The following is a 20,113-nucleotide window of genomic DNA, read 5'->3' on the forward strand; positions in this document are numbered from 1 at the left end:
TCTGCTTTTGCTGGGTTTGTATTTCTCATTGGAAACCGCCCTTTTTAGATCAGTGGGGAATTTCCTGCAGTTTATTTATATATGTACCTGAAATTCTTGCTTTTAATTTTTGTGCTGTGACACAATCGTATGACTTGGAAGCTACAAGAATGCTTTCAGTAGCAATTGTTTATAATCTACCTAAAATTAAAAGTGCTGAGTTTATTATACCTCAGTCTCCATATATCTAAAGATAGAACAATGGATTGTACCCAGATGTACTCAAAATCCCACAGTTAATATAATAGCACAATAAAGCAACTGAATGGCTTCAATTCAGTGAATTGACTAACTGGGGAGAGTGGCAACAGAGGAACTCAGAGTGTCCAGATCTCCTGAAATACTGGAAAGATGTTTCTTTTACAGAGTAAGCTTGTACACGGATTCTGATGAACTAATAATTCATTCTGAAATAATTCAGAATTATAATTTCCCTTTTCCAAGTGACACAGATGCATGAATTATATGCATGCTTAATTAATTGCAGTAATCTGGTAATAAGCATATGATACGATAATTAGTATTCCCAATTAATAATTAGGCTAAAGCATTTTAAAAATCACTCACTTCTTAAAATTAAAAGTAGAGATACATGCCTTTTCTGGAACAGTAGAAAGGTGAATTCATCATTAGCAAATGTGTGCAGAGTTTAAGGAATATCTCAAGAAGATTCGAGGAAAGTAACCCATGTTAAGCCAAAGAACTTAAAAACCCCCAGGCAATGACTGGGATTTGACTGCTGAGGCTCAATTGTGTCTAGGTGCAGGGTTCATTTCCCTGTTCTCGGTACTAGAAATCCACACACAGCCTGTACAACATCTAGGATGAAGCTGGGGTGCTGTTGTCAAGTCTTTGGCTTATTTCCTCCACCATGGGGATTCTGTCGTTCACTCCAGAGCAGAGTGGAGATAAAATTAACATGCAAGTAAATTAGGTAGTAATACACATAGGTCTTCCAATGAGACAAACAAGCTATGCTTTAGTCTTTGGGTGTTTTCCCAAATCTGTGAGGTTTTGCTTGTAATTTATTCTGATAAATTCACTGGTGAGAAAATGGGGAAAAAGAGAAAAGAGGAAAAAGAGGCAATATAATGGAAATACCTATACTTGTAGCTTCTGTGTTCTTGATTTGTTACTTTGGCAGCAAATTAAAAGTAGTGGTACTTCAAGAAGTGGTACTTCCTCAATGAGATGAACAGGATAGCAATAACTACCATGGAGAGTGATTCACTTTGAGTTTGTAGACCTCTTTTTTTCAGTGTGATTCTACAAAGAAGGGAAATTATATTCCAAGAGCTCTTCTTAGCTTTTCCTTACTACATATAGAACTGTGCCAAAGTTACCTGTGTAATAAGAGCCAAAATTAAGCTTTCTTTGCACTTGGACAAATTTCTTACACATATTATTAAACTCTTTAAAAGGTTGTCATACTATTATTTCAGTTTGATGGCTGTGGTATGTGTAAACATATAAAGAGGGAAAATAATTTCAGGTTTAAGGAGCAAGGTTTCTTTGACCAGAAGGCAACATACTCTACACTGGAGTTCACTATTGCAGGAGTATTGGGTACAAAGAAGTTGCTAAGTTGTCATTCCATGTACTCAGTATCAGTTATCAGTGAACTATGACACGTTCCACCAGGAATTTGAGATTTGCCAACTCTTATTTCAGTACATTCCAGGTAAAAAAGGTTGAAGCTGTTTTCCTCTAAGAAAACAAGGTGAAGGTGTTATGGATGTGCCAGTTAAAAATTGCAGACTCAGCTGTTCTGATCTGCCTTTTCAGCTCATTAAAGTGATTCGTTGACCATTGTGGTCAGCTCTTCTGTGACATTTATTATTACAGCTATATACATTAAAACAATAAAAAATGGAGTTAGGTTTGTTTATCAAGATTAAATAATTCAAGATTAATGGGCATACACTAGGATAAAGAAGGCTCCAAAGCTTTTTCTCTCTTTTGTCCTTCCAGCCTTTGTAAAATTGTTGACTCCATAATTCTATGATATTGTAACAGTGGGGTATTATCATCACTTTGTTTATCTTTTTAAATTGTATGGTTGGTTATGCTGTTGATAAGCACTAAGCCCTCTTACTACTGTGTTTATTTTAATACAAAACTTCTCTTGTCAGTACATTTTGCCAGAATAAAAGACTATAAATTGTCTTAAAGGATATTAAACACAGTGCATCTGGAGATGTGTACCTTCTGTTTTGATGTTTCCTAATAACCTTTATTCCCCTAAATCAGCAAATTAGTATTGGCCTTGAGTAAAGAGGAGATTAAGTTGAATCTGTGTTATGTACTACTTTAAAGCTTAACATATTGTTGTTGGTTTAGAATCTGAAGGTGATTTTTCTAAACTGAAATTCTTGTGCCGTTGTAACTTTAATTGGGCCAACTAATTCTAAGCAAGCGGAGCTCATTCACCATCCATCTTTATTGTAACTGCTAATAAAAAACCCTCAAGGCTTGACATATTGTCATGACAGTTATTCTCAAGGCATTATATAGTAGTTGTATCTGTCAACCCATGCAGTATGGGATATTTTAACTGGCAGTCTTCCAAGAGGGAACATTAATCTTACCATCTCTTCTTACAGTCCCTAATCAAGATATTCCAGGGGTGATTGCACTAACATTGTTTGAAGACTACGTCTACTGGACAGATGGGAAAACCAAATCTCTCAGCCGTGCCCACAAAACCTCAGGATCAGACAGGCTGTCACTGATTAACTCATGGCACACCATAACAGACATCCAGGTGTATCATTCTTACAGGCAACCTGATGGTAATTATTCTGTTTATGCTCTCTGTGCAGCACATTGATATCATTTACTTAAGTAGCCAGTTTCTGAGTTAATGGGAGCTCATTTCTCTGCAGTGATTTATTTTGATTTCTGTTTTGTTTCAAGTTGTGGAAGTTTCCAAGTAGCATTTTTAAACACAGATCTGTGATGAATGTTGTAAGTATATCTGGTGTTAAATGAATGTGATCTATCTTGTTAGTGACAACATACCAATTTGGATGCTTAAAAATTAACCCAGACACTGACTGGAAGCACAGAACTGATGTTGCATCACAGTACATGTTACCAGTTACCAAGATGGGAGCTGTTTTCTGAAAACATTTATTGTTTGAAAAGGGAGAGAGTGTTACTAATACAGGAGAATGCTGTTACTTAGGAACTTGTTGGTGTGTCTGATCTCCTGATGTCCCTGTATTTGAATTGGAACTGAATGCAGTTTGGCACCTGACCTAGATAAGCTAATTTTTTTGTCTCATTATAAAAAAAACACCCTCAACTAGTGTGTTTTTTTTTATTTTCTCTCATTCTTCCAGTATTCAGTCTAGATCCATACAACTGACAATAGCTTAAAGGCAAAAGGAACAGGTTGCCTCTCAAGGGTTTTCAATTTGAGACATTCCATTGTAAAAAGTTTGTCTAATACATTTTTCATCCTCTATAAAGCAGACACCCTGAAGTGTACTGAGATAATAGGCTCTGATATTCTTTTCCTCTTCTGTCCACAGTTTCTAAACACCTGTGTACACTAAACAATGGTGGTTGCAGTCATTTATGCCTTCTAGCCCCTGGAAAGATGTATACTTGTGCCTGTCCCACTAACTTTTACCTTGCTGCAGATAACAAGACGTGCTTATCGAACTGCACTGCCAGCCAGGTAAGCACATGTGTATGAAGGAAGGAGTGGGGATTATGTATTTACTGTGTTTCCACCCGTATTTGTGTAATGAATGCGGGTGCCTGTGAGATGTGGAAGCATTAGTCAAAGGAGCTGAAGACTACGGAACTCTGATGCATTTAAAGCATTTCATCTTCAAGGCTATTAGTTCAAAATAGACTTGCAAATGCCTTTTTCCCAGAGAATTCAGAGCTTGTTCCCTTTCAAATGTGAATGTTTCTGCCAGTCACTAGAACAAATACTGCTGCTAGCCCATAAAAATTGCTTTGAGAAAACCTTTTTTCTAAAATATGAAACATAAAAATAGAAAGCACATATGATGATACACAGTGTATATAACAATGATTTGGGAGTATTCATGAATGAAAAACATTACATTAATACAAGCAGACAAGCTCAGTCAAGTTAGCTAGGTGGATAAATGATAGGGTTACATTAAAATTACTCAGGTAGCTGAAATGGAAATGGTAGAGTATACAATTAACTTACAATTGAATGAAATCAACTCAATTAAAACATTTTAGTATTTGTGGGGGTTGGATTCCTTAGTACTTTAAATAAAGAAATGGTGGTAATTTCTTTTTCCTTAAAAGGTTGATGAAGTATAACATACTGATTTCTTATGAGAGAACCACTTTGATAAAAATCTTTGGACAATTAATTGGTTAATTGTAATAGTGCATATGGCCTTTAAAGTCTTCCTAGTAGTCAGCTTTTCTAGTAGTCCACTTTTATTTTATTTTATTATACTAATGTCCTTTTACAACAGAATCACAGAATGGTGGAGGTTGCAAGGGACCTCTAGAGATCATCCAGCACAGCCCCCTGCTAAAGCAGGTTCCTCTTGATTAGAGGGCACAGGAACGTGTCAAGGTGGTTTTGGAAACCTAGAGAAGGAGCCTCCATACCCTCTCTGGACAGCCTCTGCCAGGGCTCCCTCCTCCCTACAGCAGAGAAGTTTCTTGTCATGTTGCAGTGAAACTTTTTGTGTTCCAGCTTATGTCCATTACACCTTGTCCTGTCACTGGTCACAACAGGAAAAAAAAGAGTGGCCTCATCATCTTGACAGCCAACAGTTTAGGCATCTATAAGCATTGATGACATCCTCCCTCAGTCTTCTCCAGGATAAACAGCCCCATATCCCACAGCCTTTCCTCATAAGATAATCCAGTCATCATGATCATCTTGATAGCCCTGCAGTGATCTCTCTCCAGCAGTTCCCTGTTGAACCGAGGATCCCAGAACTGGACACAGGACTCCAGATGTGGCCTTACCAGGGCAGAGTAGATCACATTCTCCATCGTGATGCATTTTGTCTGTCCTCCTTAAGGAAAGGATTTTACTCTTAAATTTTAGAGAGCAGTAGACATCTTAACAAATGATGAACAGTTGCATTCAAGTAATGTTGTTCTTTAAGAAACCTTCCCACTATCTTCCTCTATCCCCTTAAGGTAGTGTTTGATGTGATCTTATTTTCATAGTATCTTTTGTGTTTAGATTGTCTGCTTGTTGCTTCTCATTAAGCGAGGAACAAAAAGTAAGTGTAAAATACTTGGCAAAATGAGGGATTTCTTACCTATTTTTCCGCTATATCTAACTTCTCAAATTTGTTTGGTTAAAATAATGTTTTTCTTTCTTAAATTTTTCTTTAAATGCCACTGGAAGCTTATTCCATGGGGAATTTATATGCTAACTGTTGATTGAAGGACTCTCTTCCTTTCTAGTTAATGTATTGGTAGTCTGAATTGAAGGATAGCATCACATCTTGGATCCTCCAGGAGCAACATGTTATCACTTGTGGATTCCATAGTGGAGAGAGCAGTGTTAAAAAGAAGCAGCTGCTTCAGAGACAAAGGAACAAGTTAACATTGGTTATTAATAATTTGCTTCCATAATTTTGAAATCTCTTTGCTGTTTGACTGTCTGACAATCTGATGGCATCAGATGCAGATCAGTGGCAAATACTTTGGTGTTTAAGATTTTCAGATTATGGTATAAAATCATAGGATGTAACCACTCCTGACAACCCCACTCACTGTAAGCTGTTTCTGAGGTGTTGAAGAGCTGATACTCTGGTCTTGCACTTCTACAGACTTTCAGCCATCAATAGCTAGTCTGATGTTAGATATTGTTTAGTACAAAATGCATCAGACTGTAAAACACTGAAACTCTGACCCCTCCCAGGCATACCTATGGTCTGACCCCTGAGTGTGCAAAGTGCCTAACTGCCCAGTTTAGAAAAGAATGCAAGCATTTTCATGCAGAGCATACTAGCATCTAAGAAATGTCTCCTCACAAAACCGTGATAGTACCTATTTCCTGGAAGTGAATTCATAATGTCATTTTCAACAGCCTGAAGTCCCTTGTGAGCTGAGCGAGGCTGGCACCTTCAAACAGTCAAGCAGCAGGAAAGCTGCTCCTGCAAGTAGAAAATGCTAAGAATAAGAATTACCTCAGTTTCTGTTTGTCTCCTACATTGGAGACCTTCTGCTGAGCTACTGAGATGCCTACCTTTGTGGAACAGCTTAAAAATTTGAAGTAGCTGCCTTTCAAACATAGCCTGTTACACAGCTTGTCCCTCAACACAGTGCAAGAATGATGTAGCTCCTACTATAGATGCTACTACATAAATGGCTGTGGAACCCTGAATTTTCTTGGCAGAAGAGATAAAGCTGAGAGAATGCACCAAATTTAATATACTTTTAGATGTAACTTTATTGATTAATCAATGATTTTTAAAATGTGAAGAAATGAAGTCACAGAAAATAAAGCATCTTGCACTTCTTAAACCTCTCCGTTGCCTCCCTTTCTCTTCTTGTACAGACACCAAGTAGGAATGACAGTTCATAAAAGTTACTGATAATCAATCCAGTTTGTTCTCCATAGCATTAGCCACATAATGAACTTTGATTTTAGTTGTAGCCCTAGAAGATTGCATCAAGTAACTTCTACTGTTTGTTTTGTTGGCGTTCCTCTTCCATACAAAAGAAAGTTACATGTGTTTTCTGAGCTGAAGAAAGGCACTGTACAAATATTTTATCCTTTTGAAAGGTTGAAAAAGCCTAGATTCTATTTTTCTCATTTAATTCAAGCAATATAACCAATACTGTATACAAGTGCAACACTGCACATTAAGGCTCTTTTCTGTAACTGTGGGTGTTTTGGTTTATCTGCAGAAGTGAATTAAGTCTGCTTCAACAGCCTGCAAAGACTGTTTAAGAATTGAAGTGGTTGTTTTGAATAAGATCTTAAAGAATCAAATCATAGAATGTAGCAAAATGCAATGAGTGGTTTATATCAGAGGCACAGTAGGTCGGTGTAGCAATGGCATTGAACACTACAATGATTTGCATCTGTGAGACTCTCAGTGCAAAATGTCTCCAAAGAAAGTATAGTTAAAAGAATAAGGTTTGTAAAATTAACACCCAGAGTTGATGAATGGAACAAAGGCTTCAGGAGTGAGTCTTATTTGTCATAAACTCTACTATTTCTGTTCAAAATGTATCAATAAATACTAATTTCAAAGCTCTTCTTCCTTTTTTCCCTTTCCTTTTACAGTTCCGTTGCAAAACTGACAAATGTATTCCTTTTTGGTGGAAATGTGACACTGTTGATGACTGTGGAGATGGCTCTGACGAGCCCGAGGAATGCCGTAAGTGCAGTTCCAGACTTGGAACCCAGAGTTGTGTCACTAGGGTCCAAATCAAACATAATGCTTTATAGCTCTTAGGAGAAGGATTTTTTGGAAAGCTTTTGTTTGCATCTGCATTTTGTTCTGTTCCTTGGTCTCTGTCAAATTTACAAGGGGTGCAAGCTCTTGTTTATCTGCCTTTGTCATTAACTTGTGTCTACTAAGGATCTTTTTAAGGTCTTTTGAAAACAGTAAGAACATATTCTATGTGTTTTAAGCCTTTACTTCATCCCACTTAGGTTTTTTGCCAAAAAAATGCACTATAAAGCAGTGTTCTGAGGTTGCTGATTAATATATATATATATATGTACAAAATTCTGCCAGGTTTATTTGGTCTGTTTTTCTATAAAGTCTAAACTCAGCTTTCTGGTCTCATTTGCTTACGTTTCACTGCACTTACACAAGTTTACCTGAACATTATTATTTTGGGCAGGTTTTCTGAACAACGTTCTCCATGTGATTCCTACTAAGACTCTGTGTATTTTTTACAGTATGTTTTCTATAATACTTTAATTTTATAGCTTCATAAATATAGTCAGAGGAAAGTTTGGAGAGCTAAATCTCACTCTTCCACTAGAAGCAATATTATGCAATGAACATTTTTCCTGCATTCTGTGTAACTTTGGGACACTATCAAGAGGGTGATGCACATGCAGCATATTTCTCAGTAACCTCCCATAGTCCAAATAATAGGCTACTGTAGTATTCCCCAATTGAATTGTAGACAACTGGAAATCAATTATGATAATGTTTTCAGCATCTCACAGGGTGGTTGCTATGATGGCAGCTGGCTGCAAGTGTACTTGTTAGAAAAGCACCTTTTTCAATGTACTGGGTTCATAGACAATGATATCTGTTGGTGATGGTATTTTTCAGTCCCTGTCACTGACTACTATTAATCTAAAACAATACATAAAATGCTTTACTTATATGTTCTACAATCTTTCTGTTAAGTAACAGTTAATTTGGGGGTTTGTATTGAAATCCCTCAGCTATTTTGTTACGATTTTATAGTTGTTTCTCTTTTTCTGCCGCAGAGGCCTTCAAATAATCATTCTACATAAAATGTAGCTTAAAATACAAACTTGTTTGTATAAAATGCTGTTATAGAGGTGCATAATTGCTCATGCACTCAAATGGCAGTGGCTATGAGAAGGAGCAATGTTAGGTGTTTCATGGGAAGTACTGTGGGAGAATTGAACTCAAGTGTTCAGATACAAAATTGCAAGTCTATTGAACTAACAGTAAGCATCAATCTGTAGAGGATTAACACTCTATATCATTAGTAAGATGTAACTATTGTTATCCAAATTCAAAATCTCAAACTTTGAAATTAGTTTTGCATTAGTCTAGGAAAGAGGAGACTGGGGGGGGATCTCATTAATATTTATAAGTATCTAAATGGTAGATGTCAGGAGGTTGCAACATCCCTTTTTTCTATTGTAGCTAGCAACAGGACAAGGGGTAATGGGATGAAGCTGGAACACAAGAAGTTCCATTCAAACATAAGAAAAAACTATTTCACTGTGAGGTGAGGGAGCCCTGGCACAGGCTGCCCAGGGAGGGTGTGGAGGCTCCTTCCTTGGAGGTCTTCAAGACCAACCTGGATGTGTTCCTGTGTGACCTGATCTAGGTGGGACCTGCTTCTGCAGGGGGGTTGGACTGGATGATATCTAAAGGTCCCTTCCAACCCCTATCAGTCTATGATTCTATGACTAGTACATTAGTTACTAATTCTACTCAGATTGAGATTATATAGGGCAAATACAAAGGTTTATAAGTTCTTTTAAGTAGTCTATAGAGGAAGAACAACACTACTGATACTTTAACCATTTGTCTGATAGTATTCATAAGTAGTTTTCTTTTTTTCTCAGCTGAATTCAAATGTCAGCCAGGACGCTTTCAGTGTGGAACTGGGCTTTGTGCTCTTCCAGCCTTTATCTGTGATGGAGAGAATGATTGTGGGGACAATTCTGACGAACTGAACTGTGGTAGGTGATTATATACGTTATAGACTTCAGAAACATGCTGTACTGGTTTAAATGCTGTTGTTTAAATGTTGTTAAGAAACCATGTTTTTTATTCTTTTTCCTTTTAATTTTTAAATCTTTTAATCCGAAAATCTTATAACTTTTCATTTTTTTTCTTTTAACTTAGACACACATGTGTGCCTGTCAGGTCAGTTCAAGTGCACAAAGAATCAGAAGTGTATTCCAATAAATCTGAGATGCAATGGGCAGGATGACTGTGGTGATGAAGAAGATGAAAGAGATTGTCGTAAGTTATGTTTAGAGGATTTGGCTCTGACAACTGTAGCTGATTTTAAACGAGGAACTGAAGTAAAATATGTAAAATATCCCTGTAAAATAATTTGAGGAACAGGCAAAACAGTTCAGTCATGGGATTGATTGATGTACAATGCTTCACATACAACAAAACAAAAATGTCATTTAGTAACTTCATCTTTTTGTCATTGCAAAGAAAAGGTGTGTGTAAACAATTAATTGCAAGCATTTAATTGGGTTTCTGACTTAGGCTGAAACATCCATTTTACTCTTAACCACCTCACAAATGAGTCATCTTGTAGAGGCTTTCATCTGCTATGCCTTGCAGCGATGTATTTCAATGGAAAAAGATGCTATTCTGTATCTTTCAGTGGAAAAGGCATAGATCTGTAGTTCCTTCTACATCCTTTTTCTTTGCTGGACATTTCTACCTTTCCTATTCAGTTTCCTCTGGGGCTTCTTTATTAATTTGCCTATGTAACTTGATTTCCATCTACTCAACTCTTAATAGACCTTACTTGTCATAAATTCATTTTCATTCTGTATTTCTTCAATGTAAGTAGAGAAAATGTTTTCAGATTTAGAATGGAAATGTATTGAGTAGCCTGTGTCTTTGGTCATTTCATAATTAAAATGATGGTGCTGTCTTGAAATACATCTCAGTCCTTCACTCCATTTTTCAGCTCTACTGCTGATCTAAGGTGCTTATTCCTGTTTCCTGAATGAGCCCTCTCAAGGCTTACAGGTGCTGCAAAGAACATGGCCTTCTCCAAGGGAAGGGTTGCTAAGGATACAGTGGCTTTGTTGATGGTCGTGTTTCATGGCTGTCTTCCAAACAGCTCAGCAGAGCTGTAGCCTCTGACAGACTATTATATGGTGGTTTGCATGATACATTTCTTAAAAATCTGATTAAGTGGGGCCAGGTAAAGTCCTGTGGAAGCTAGGGGAGATTGGTTTTTTCATTATGAAGAACTGCGATGCTGTATATGGAAGGTTCCTAAAACCCTGAGGTGTAGCTGACAGGAATTAGAACAGCAGGGTCTGCAGCACGGCAGTGCTCAGGGACTGTGGGAGGGATAGGGTCAGGATCAGCAGTGATGGAGTTGGGAACTTCCTAGGGAGATTAGTAGGGATGGGACAATATGCTGTGACATAAAGCAAGCTTTTGATTTGTCTGAAACTCAGCCATCAACTCAACTGCAAAGACACAGTGGGGAGTGGGGGAGGTTAATTATATACATTTTCTGTTTCTGTTCTGCCTTACCTAGACTTTATTAGCTTCTCCCTTAAGAAAGTTAAGTCTGCAAGTTTATATTTTAATAAAACCTTGCTTGTGGCTTCTGAAAACTCTTTAGTTGCCTTTGGGGAGAATATGAAAAGGGGAGGTTTTAAATAGGTCTGCCACAAAGTTCATATTGACTTGGACTCTTGTCACCAGACGGATTTCATTCTAATTTCACCAGATTCAGATTCATAAGACACAGTCCTTTTTTGAACTCTGCTGCTGTTTCGTTTTATTCATCAACTAACCTTGGAAAAGTCGTATTTTGTAGTTAAGGCTTTCAGTATGTAAAATGGAGGCAATTATGCTGGTCTTTCTTATAAAGCACTTTGAAATCCCCAGGTGAGGTGTCCTATCTGAGAATTGGTAATATTTTTTATAAGCATAGTTAGCAGCATAGCCAAGTCTAAATGCTTTTGAATTCCAGCACTGTAGATTTATGTATGGCGACATGACACTGAAAGAAATAATATGCCAACTTTTACCCAACCTAAGATTTTTCATTTTGCCAAACCCAAGCAAAAAGGGTGATAGTATCGAGGAGAGAATTGCTTTTTAGTGGATCAGAAAGCTTGTTAAAAAAACCTGATGGAGTTTCCTAGATAAAAGTGGGATAAACATTCATGTGGGGAAGACATCAGAGAATAGATCATAGTATTTTCTACCTGTGATGCATCCAGTTTAGAACAATTTGGAGGTTCTGGTACATATGCTTATCTGTTGAAGAAACCCTTCTACATGTGATAACAAATACCTCGCTCACAGTCCAGTCCAGCTATATGTCCTTTATTCATCTTTCCTGTATACCTTCATAGAATCACAGAACCATTTTGGTTAGAAAAGACCTTTAAGATCATGGAGTCCAACCCTTCACCTCAAACTGCCAAGCCTAGCACTAAACCATGTCCCTCAGCACTTCAGCTCCACAGCTTTGCAATATCTCTAGGAGTGGGGACTTCACCATTAGTTAAAAGAGGTTAAGCCCCTCAGTTATAAGAGTTTAAGGAATACTGAGATGTGGCATACCTGCTCGTTAGGGAGTCGATCAAGAATCACATGATTGTATTCATGATCCTTTTTGTGCTCTCAAGTGGCTGTTCTAAAGACTCACCAGTGAAGCTTTAATTGAAATCAACCTGTAAGAATAGGTTCAAGGTTAGCTGCATCTTTGCATCTTTATCTTACTGTAGAATTCATTCAACAATTAACTGATAATGTTAAATAGTTGAACATTTCTCAGCATTTACCTGTGGCCTCTTTTAACAGAGAGCCCAGAATTTAATCAAAATTATACATGATTTTGATCACCTTTTTGATCAAAGCATTGAGAGCTGCCTCAGTCCTTTGAACTGGCTTTCAGAGTTTATAAATGTTTTTTAGGAAGCTAGGAAAAAAATAATAATAATCTGGCTGCTTTTTACTAAAGTGGTTTGGTTGTATCAATGTTAAATGTTTGCTGTTAAAATAATATCAAAGTAGCACTTGGTTTATTAGATTTGTTTGACCTTACATATAAAATAATGTATTAAACAAGACAGAGTTATAATTACTGTAAACCTGAAAACTCTTTTATTATGACTGTTTAAGTGATGCTAGGTGTCCAATTTCTGAATTTTGAGTTCTTAATATCACTTTTTTTGATAACCAGCTTTTTTAATGTTTTAATTTGGAATCCTTTTCTTTAAAGCTGAAAACAGTTGTTCTCCAGATCATTTCCAGTGTAAAACAACAAAGCACTGCATCTCTAAACTGTGGGTGTGTGACGAAGACCCAGATTGTGCAGATGGATCAGATGAAGCTAACTGTGGTGAGTATGCCAGTGGTTTGGAATATATTGCTGGAGCTTGACATTTTTGGAAAAAAAAGAAGCAAAAGGAAGTAATCATCCCGGTTAAAATGTGTTTTTTCAATATATGATAATACCTATATGGTAATGGTAGATGTATCTGGCTTATGCAGTTCTTGTTGAATAGTCATCTTTATATGAGTAGTCTAGAAACTTCATTTTGTACTTAAACTTGCATCTTATTTGGAATATAGTGACATTCTAGACGTTTATCACGGTATTATCCAGTTTTTGACAATTTATTTTGCATACTTTTTTGCTGCTGGGCTCTACAAAGAGTGAAAATTAGTGATTTGAAATCACTGTAATTAAGACTGGCTGTGTGGAAGGGTCCAGAGCAGATTCCAATTGATACAACTGGTGTTTGTTTCTCTCTGTAAGGTCCAGGGAATTATGTGCTCTGACACTCCACAAACTTTGCATCCCCACAGGATTTCTCCAAGAATACCTGATACTTAGCAAAATTCTTAGGTTTTAATTCCATAGTTTGAGGAGTTAGATCCTCTGCAGAGCAATGGAACAGGTTGCCCAGATGGGTTGTTGAGTTTCCTTCTCTAGGGACATTCAAAACCCACCTGGATGAGTTCCTATGTGCCCTACTCTAGGTGGTCCTGCTCTGGCAGGGGGGTTGGACTGTGGATGATCTTTCAAGGTCCCTTCCAACTCTTAAGATTCTGTGATTTCATGTGATTATCAAACCAAGCCCTAACTTCTGGTCTATTTCATAGGTACTTTCTCTTGATTGACAACATGCCTTTTCTTTCTAATTCAAACAGCTTTCTAAGCTTCCAAGCCCAACACATGGCACAAAAGGATCTTAAAAATAATTCCTCTAATAGTATCCTCAAAACACAAAGTTTAAAAGCAAAGGGGGAAAAAAAACCCAAAAGTAACTCTGAATAGGAAAAATTGCATTTATAATATATATTTCACTGTGATTCATCATTTTAGCCAACAGTTAAATAGTATAAACTTGCAAGGTGTAGAATCCCAGTTAAATAGCTTTTTTTCAGTCAAAATGTAGACAACTGGTTATGCTGCTTCCTATCTAAGACTCACCTTGCCTTTTATTCTGTCTCTGGCAGTGACTGAAAGCTAGTATCTAGGGAACAATATGCAAGCAAAGCAGGCCTGTAATGAAATTCCCTGGGACACTCTGCCAGCCTCTAGCAATTTGAGAATCAGAGATACTGTGAGTTAAATATGTCTCTGTATGCAATAACCCTCAATGGATTTCACTGTCGTTTAACCTTTGTGCAGTTTTCACAACATGCTGCAACAAGGAGTTTCACAGCTTAATTACATGCCTCCCTGGAAAACCACCTATGTTTTTATTGTAAATCTGCTACCTGCAGATGATTCTCTTGGCTTTTGTGTTGGAGGAGACAAAGCAATATATCCATAATCACATGTATATTCGTATGCCCCACACAGTTATGTACACATAGATCATAGAATGGTAGGGGTTGGAAGGGACCTTTAGAGATCCCCTAGTCCAACCCCTCTGCAGAAGCAGGTTCACCTAGATCAGGTCGCATAGGAAGGTGTTCAGAAGACCTCCAAGGAAGGAGCCTTCACAACCCCTCTGGGCAGCCTGTGCTAGGGCTCCCTCACCTCAACAGTGAAATAATGAACTAAGACTTGATGAGAACAGGGTGGCTTTCATCACATTTTAAAGTTATCCATAATTTTAGCAATTGAAATATGTTAAATGACCTTATTGGAACAGTGGTTTTAATATGGCTTGGTCTTCTGTTTTGTTTTTTGTTGTGTTGTTTTGATTTTGTTCAATTTAGAGATGGTTATTTTTTTAAACTAAGTTTGATAGAATTACATTCCAAAGCTGCAAGCTGAGTATAATAAAGAGCTGTATATATTGGTGCTAATGTAACTTCTTATCACTCATAGTTCATTCCTAAAATGCTTACAATACAAAAGTTGTGTAGAGGGTAATCTGTTTTTTGCGTAAGTGCTGCACAGTCATAAATATTTTGCTTAGTCAACACCTACTACTGTGTTTTACTGGAGATGTTATATTGAGTAAATTTGTTAGAAGTAGTCAATGTGTTCAGCCTTCTGTGGTTACTTTCTGACTCAGACAATTGAAGTAGAATTAGGAAATATATGCTTATTAATGAGTTTATGATGTTTCTCAATGAACAGTAAGTGGCCTTAATTCATACTTTCTCTCCAGGCAATTAAAAGAAGCCATTAGAATTATTGTAATGCTTGCTCACAGCTTTAATACTTAACTTAAACAGAGCCTTTTTTTGATGTAAAGAGTCCAAAGAAAGCTGTGTATGGTCTTGGAAAGTGATGATAATCTGCTTTAAAGGTTATATGTTTCAAGTCTTTATTAGTATAATGTGTCAATATTAGTATGAGTGCTTGCTGCTTCCTTACTACTTGAATATCTATTTCTCTTTTAGCCTAAAGAGTCCAAGTAGGGGACTTTTTTATGGTGATCAAGACTATGTTCTTTGAGATATTTGAAGGATGCATTATATAAACTTCAGCTTCCTTCAGTGGGCTCCTAATTTTCTGTATCCAGCATCAGTGACAGCCTGCTAAGCTCTAGAACAGCTAGCTGATCTTCAGTCAAAAGAAAGATTCTTTTAATTTCAGCTTCTGTCCCTCTCAGACACACAGATACAGATGTACAGCTGGGCACATGCATAGAGTTAAAGCCTCTAAAATACCACGAAGTGCAATTAGTGACAAAATACTGGTTTTAATTCATAGGGTTTAATATTTGAATCAAAATGCTTTAAAGATGTATGTGTAGTATTTTGGTGTCTGTTTTGTTTTCCTTTTTGTAGGCTTTCATCCTATTTTCCTCATGCTCATTTAGAATGATTTCTAAAATAACCCCCTAGTTTGGAATGTACAGAAGGCAAACTCCAACCAACCAGCAGCTACCTCATGCAGTCACACAAATTTCTGAGAAGGGACCTTTGTCTGTTACGGTAGATCAATGGATCTCTTAATAATTCAAAGAGAGACATATGAAGGAAGAGTTATCAGTACTTTTTTGCCTTTGTGCCATTCCTATCTGAACTTTCACACTTCAAGGTGGTATCATTTTAAGAAAAATAGAAAGCAATTTAGTGTTGAAGACAGCAATGACAAAATGCTGTGGCCTGTGGCCCCACGTGTACTTGTTCAGGGTTCCAAACTTCAAAAAAAATAAGGTCTTGCACCATTTCCTTTGAGCTGAGCAAATCATTCATTCTCAAATATCAGATATTTGTTACACAGCTTTACCAAATCTTCCTCTTTGTTGTGTCTTAGTTCTACTATCCTAGTGTTTTCCTTGGTTCACATCAACACGAAGGAGGAAACGACAGGATGGGCAAATCTGTTTTGTCAGGCATTGTCAAGGCTAAGCTGCTAGGAAGAGTGAAGGAAGAATAAAGCTTTCAGATCTGTGAATTGAAGAAGAGAGCCTTAAAAACATGCAAAATATTCTGTATAAATAAAAATGATTACACATTTCTTTGTGTTCGGTAAAAGAGTAATAAGAGACAGATTAATATTCAAGTGGCAGCCATGAGGTTAGACTACACTCAGGTAAATTTAAAAGAAACAATAATCCAGCATTTCTTCACAAGTGTAAGGAGGCAATGCTAGGAAATGGATTTAGCACCCTTGAGAGCTAGATAGGTTTTTATGAAGAATAAGAGAAGAGAGATTGCGTATTCTCTTCACCTAGCAGGTAGCCACAATGAAGGGATGACACCTCTGGCTTCTGTGTAGTACTGATTAGATCATGGTATTTCTATTGAATGTGGAAGGATGTCATTTGTTTTTGGGACTCATTTTGTGTGCAAATATGTTAATGGGAGATTGCAGACTTTACTGGAAGCACTTTAATAAATACAGAATGGATTTCTGGTTTGAAACTAACTTTTGCAAAGCTACAGAAACAGAAGGTTGTCTGATTTTTGAGAGGGGCCAATATTATATTTTCTGTAATGTTAAGTATGTTTTTAGTGCTTGCCAATGTAAGAATTTGAAGTGTCATGATTGAAATGTCATGTACTGTTCTCTTGAGGAACATTGTAGGAAAAAAAATGTGTGGGGAGAAAGCTGCTTACAGTCACGGTGTTGGTGGAGAATAAGGAACAAATGCAAAAGACACTATTGTAATTGCCGAATTTTTGAGTGTAAACCACTGAGCTGCAACACTATTAACATCCACTAGCTTGATTTTCAAATGTAGTTTTGACATATCACACAAAAAGCAGCAGTCTGGGCCGTAGCATCAAATCTAATACCTGTGATACGATCCTTTCCATATCGTAGGCAGAGAAAGCAGGTTGATTTAAGGTAGTGTTTCAATCCTCCTTCGATGTGTCAGTTATTAGAACTCCTCGAGTTGCCATGATAGCAGTGTGAAGTCTGAACTGACATGCTATGAGATAGCCTGATGGAAAATTGAAAAATGTCTCTTGAAATATCATCACAGTGACATGTTACTTTAAATATGTCATTGAGGCTTTTACAAAGCAAACTTTTTCCCAAACAAAATGTTGCTGGTAACTTTTTCATTTACTTCATTTCATCTCAGTCCTTAGAATCTGAAAGAATTACTCCAGAAAGGGGAAGAAAATATATATATATAAAACAGCTGCTTCCTACTGGAGGAGTTCAGGATCATAGAATCATGGTAGGGATTGGAAAGGACCTTTAGAGATCATCTAGTCCAACCCCCCTGCAGAAGCAAGGTCGCCTAGATCAGATCGCATAGGAACGTGTACAGGTGGGTCTGGAAGACCTTCAAGGAAGGAGACTCAACACCCTCCCTGGGCAGCCTGTGCCAGGGCTCCTTCACCCTCAGAGTAAAATAGTTAAGGCTTTACTTACAATGCTGGTCTGTAAATTGGAAAGCTCTTTGAAAATTTACTGCATGGAGGAAGTTAATCTCAGTTTAACATTATATGTTTTATGACATTTTGATTGGTATAAGATTAGACTTCCAAGCCAAGACATAAGGTGAAAACGTAGATCAAAATATGTCAGGTTTTGTCTTAAGATATTATATACAATAAGTAACTGTTGAGAAACAGATATCTTTTTTACATTTTCAAATAAACATTCTTGTGATCTGATGGTTTGTAAAGCAATCTTACAGATAAGTTATAGGAAAAGTCGAGGCAGTTTTTGAGATTCAGTGCAACAATAACCTCTCTTGAAACTGATTACTTCTGAATTTCTTATTTTTTACTGTAAATACCAGTGTATACATTTTACATTTTAATTTTATCATCATAAATCTTATCATACTAAATCTTTTAGTATGAATGGATAACTAGAACCTGAAAGAATGGAGTGTGAGTAATAAATTATTTGTGAAAGTAACATTTCAAATGATTCTATGATTCTGTGATTATATTTGCCCCTTACATGTGTTTAGCAATATTGTCTTGTCACTGTTTAGTAGCAGCCTTTCCCATTTGAACACTTTGTTTGCAATGAGGTAAATGATAGTCATATTTCTTACAGATAAAAAAACTTGTGGGCCTCATGAATTCCAGTGCAAAAACAACAACTGTATTCCAGATCATTGGAGATGTGACAGCCAAAATGATTGTGGTGATAATTCTGATGAAGAGAACTGTAGTAAGTACCTTTTACCCAAGTACCTGTTACAAAGAGTGGGATCTGTATAGCAAGATGTGAGAGGAACCTTTTCAATTTTGATAAGCTGCTTGTGTATGAATTTATACAACACCATCTGATACTTTGAAACTCAGTTGACCAGAACTGAGAAGTTCCCTTGAAGGACATTTCTAACTTTATTCATTCTTATGAAGAACTGTAATTCTGTACCAACTATGCAAAAATACCTGACTTATGACTTCTCTATTATCTGTTAAATGCAAAATAAACATTACAGTTCTTTTCCCTTTGCCAATAAGTTGCATATGACATTTCATATCTCTAGAGAAAAATCATAAAAACTGCTCAGGGACAAAGTGATAAACCTTTGCTAACAGTTTGATCAAACACTGCCTACTCACTACATTCATTATATTCCTGAGATGATTTGGCTTGTTTTGTATCATGAAGAGTCCATTTCTACAATACTTGATCACATTAAGAAGTAGATGTTGCTATTCAAAAAAGCTCAGTTAGCCGAGTTGTCTCCTACTTATGACAAACATGAATGCCTAAGAAGTCTCTAATATCACCTACAATTACTTAATAAAGATCTATTTCTCAGGAAAAATGTAAAATTGTTGATGATTTTATCTCCTAATCATTGTCTTATAAGAGGTAAGTTCCACAAATAGGTGTGAAGTGCTTATCTTCAGCTGGAAGTTTCTCTTCTTTGTTTCTTTTGTATTTAAAATAGAAGCAATGGGTATAAGCTGGAACATAAGAGGTTCCAAAGAAATACAAGGAAGAATTTCTTCCCTGTGAGGTGGGGGTAGGGGCTGCCTCAGATGGGTTGTGCAATCTCCTTCTCTGGGGACATTCAAAACTCACCTGGACGAGTTCCTGTGTGACCTATTCTAGGTGGCCCTGCTCTGGCAGGTGGCTTGGACCAGATGGTCTTGTGATTCTGTGAGATTAGTACCTTCTTGTGCAGATAATCTTGAATGTATATTCCTGATTGTGTATCATTAATATATTTAGTATCTTAAAGGTATGACTTAGCTCAATAAATTAGACATTATAATACTAAGTATGTGCTCTCTGCCTGTTTATACAATTGAAGACGTGGTGTCCATAGGTAGAAGGTATCTGAAGACTAGCTCACTCTGCTTCAAGGGTTACAGTGAATTTGTCTGCCTTTTAATTACTGCCTACATTTGAAAATAGTGTGAGTTACTAGAAGCAATAGTGCTGTGGTTTTCATATGCAAGTGTTTCATCTAAACGGGAAAATGTCATGTGGCTCAGTAATCACTCAGAGCCAGTTATCATTATACCCCAGAGAGAGCTTTGACACGTAAAAGCTTTCTTAACTTTATGGGAGATTTTACATAGGAGTTGATTATTAGTTCCAGTGGGATCTTTCCATTTTCGTATGTTATAAATGAAATGAATTTATGTTCTTTTATTCTTATGTAAAAACCAAGTAAGGAGACATAGCTTTGCTAGAGTGGTGTTAATCTGTGTGACTCGATCATCTTCAGAAAATGGAGAATTTCCATTTACCCAGCTTCCACAAAACATTGCTGTTTGCAAAATAAGTGTCGAGCATCTTATTTGAAATTTGCCTCATGTGAAGTTGGATTTCTTTATCTCCCAGTATT

General features: G+C 36.9%; 1 protein-coding gene across 1 annotated transcript in view; it reads left to right on the forward strand.

The window, feature by feature from the left end:
- Positions 1–20,113, forward strand: part of LRP1B (LDL receptor related protein 1B) — a 556,160-nt gene that overhangs the window by 460,464 nt on the left and 75,583 nt on the right. Inside the window, exons 62-68 of the mRNA XM_062005148.1 lie at positions 2,643–2,831; positions 3,576–3,724; positions 7,304–7,397; positions 9,311–9,427; positions 9,594–9,713; positions 12,691–12,810; positions 18,355–18,471. Coding sequence (XP_061861132.1) covers positions 2,643–2,831; positions 3,576–3,724; positions 7,304–7,397; positions 9,311–9,427; positions 9,594–9,713; positions 12,691–12,810; positions 18,355–18,471 — 906 coding nt within the window. The remainder of the gene's footprint in view (positions 1–2,642; positions 2,832–3,575; positions 3,725–7,303; positions 7,398–9,310; positions 9,428–9,593; positions 9,714–12,690; positions 12,811–18,354; positions 18,472–20,113) is intronic.

The sequence above is a fragment of the Colius striatus genome, chromosome 11, assembly GCF_028858725.1.
Source record: "Colius striatus isolate bColStr4 chromosome 11, bColStr4.1.hap1, whole genome shotgun sequence".
Lineage (NCBI taxonomy): Eukaryota > Metazoa > Chordata > Aves > Coliiformes > Coliidae > Colius > Colius striatus.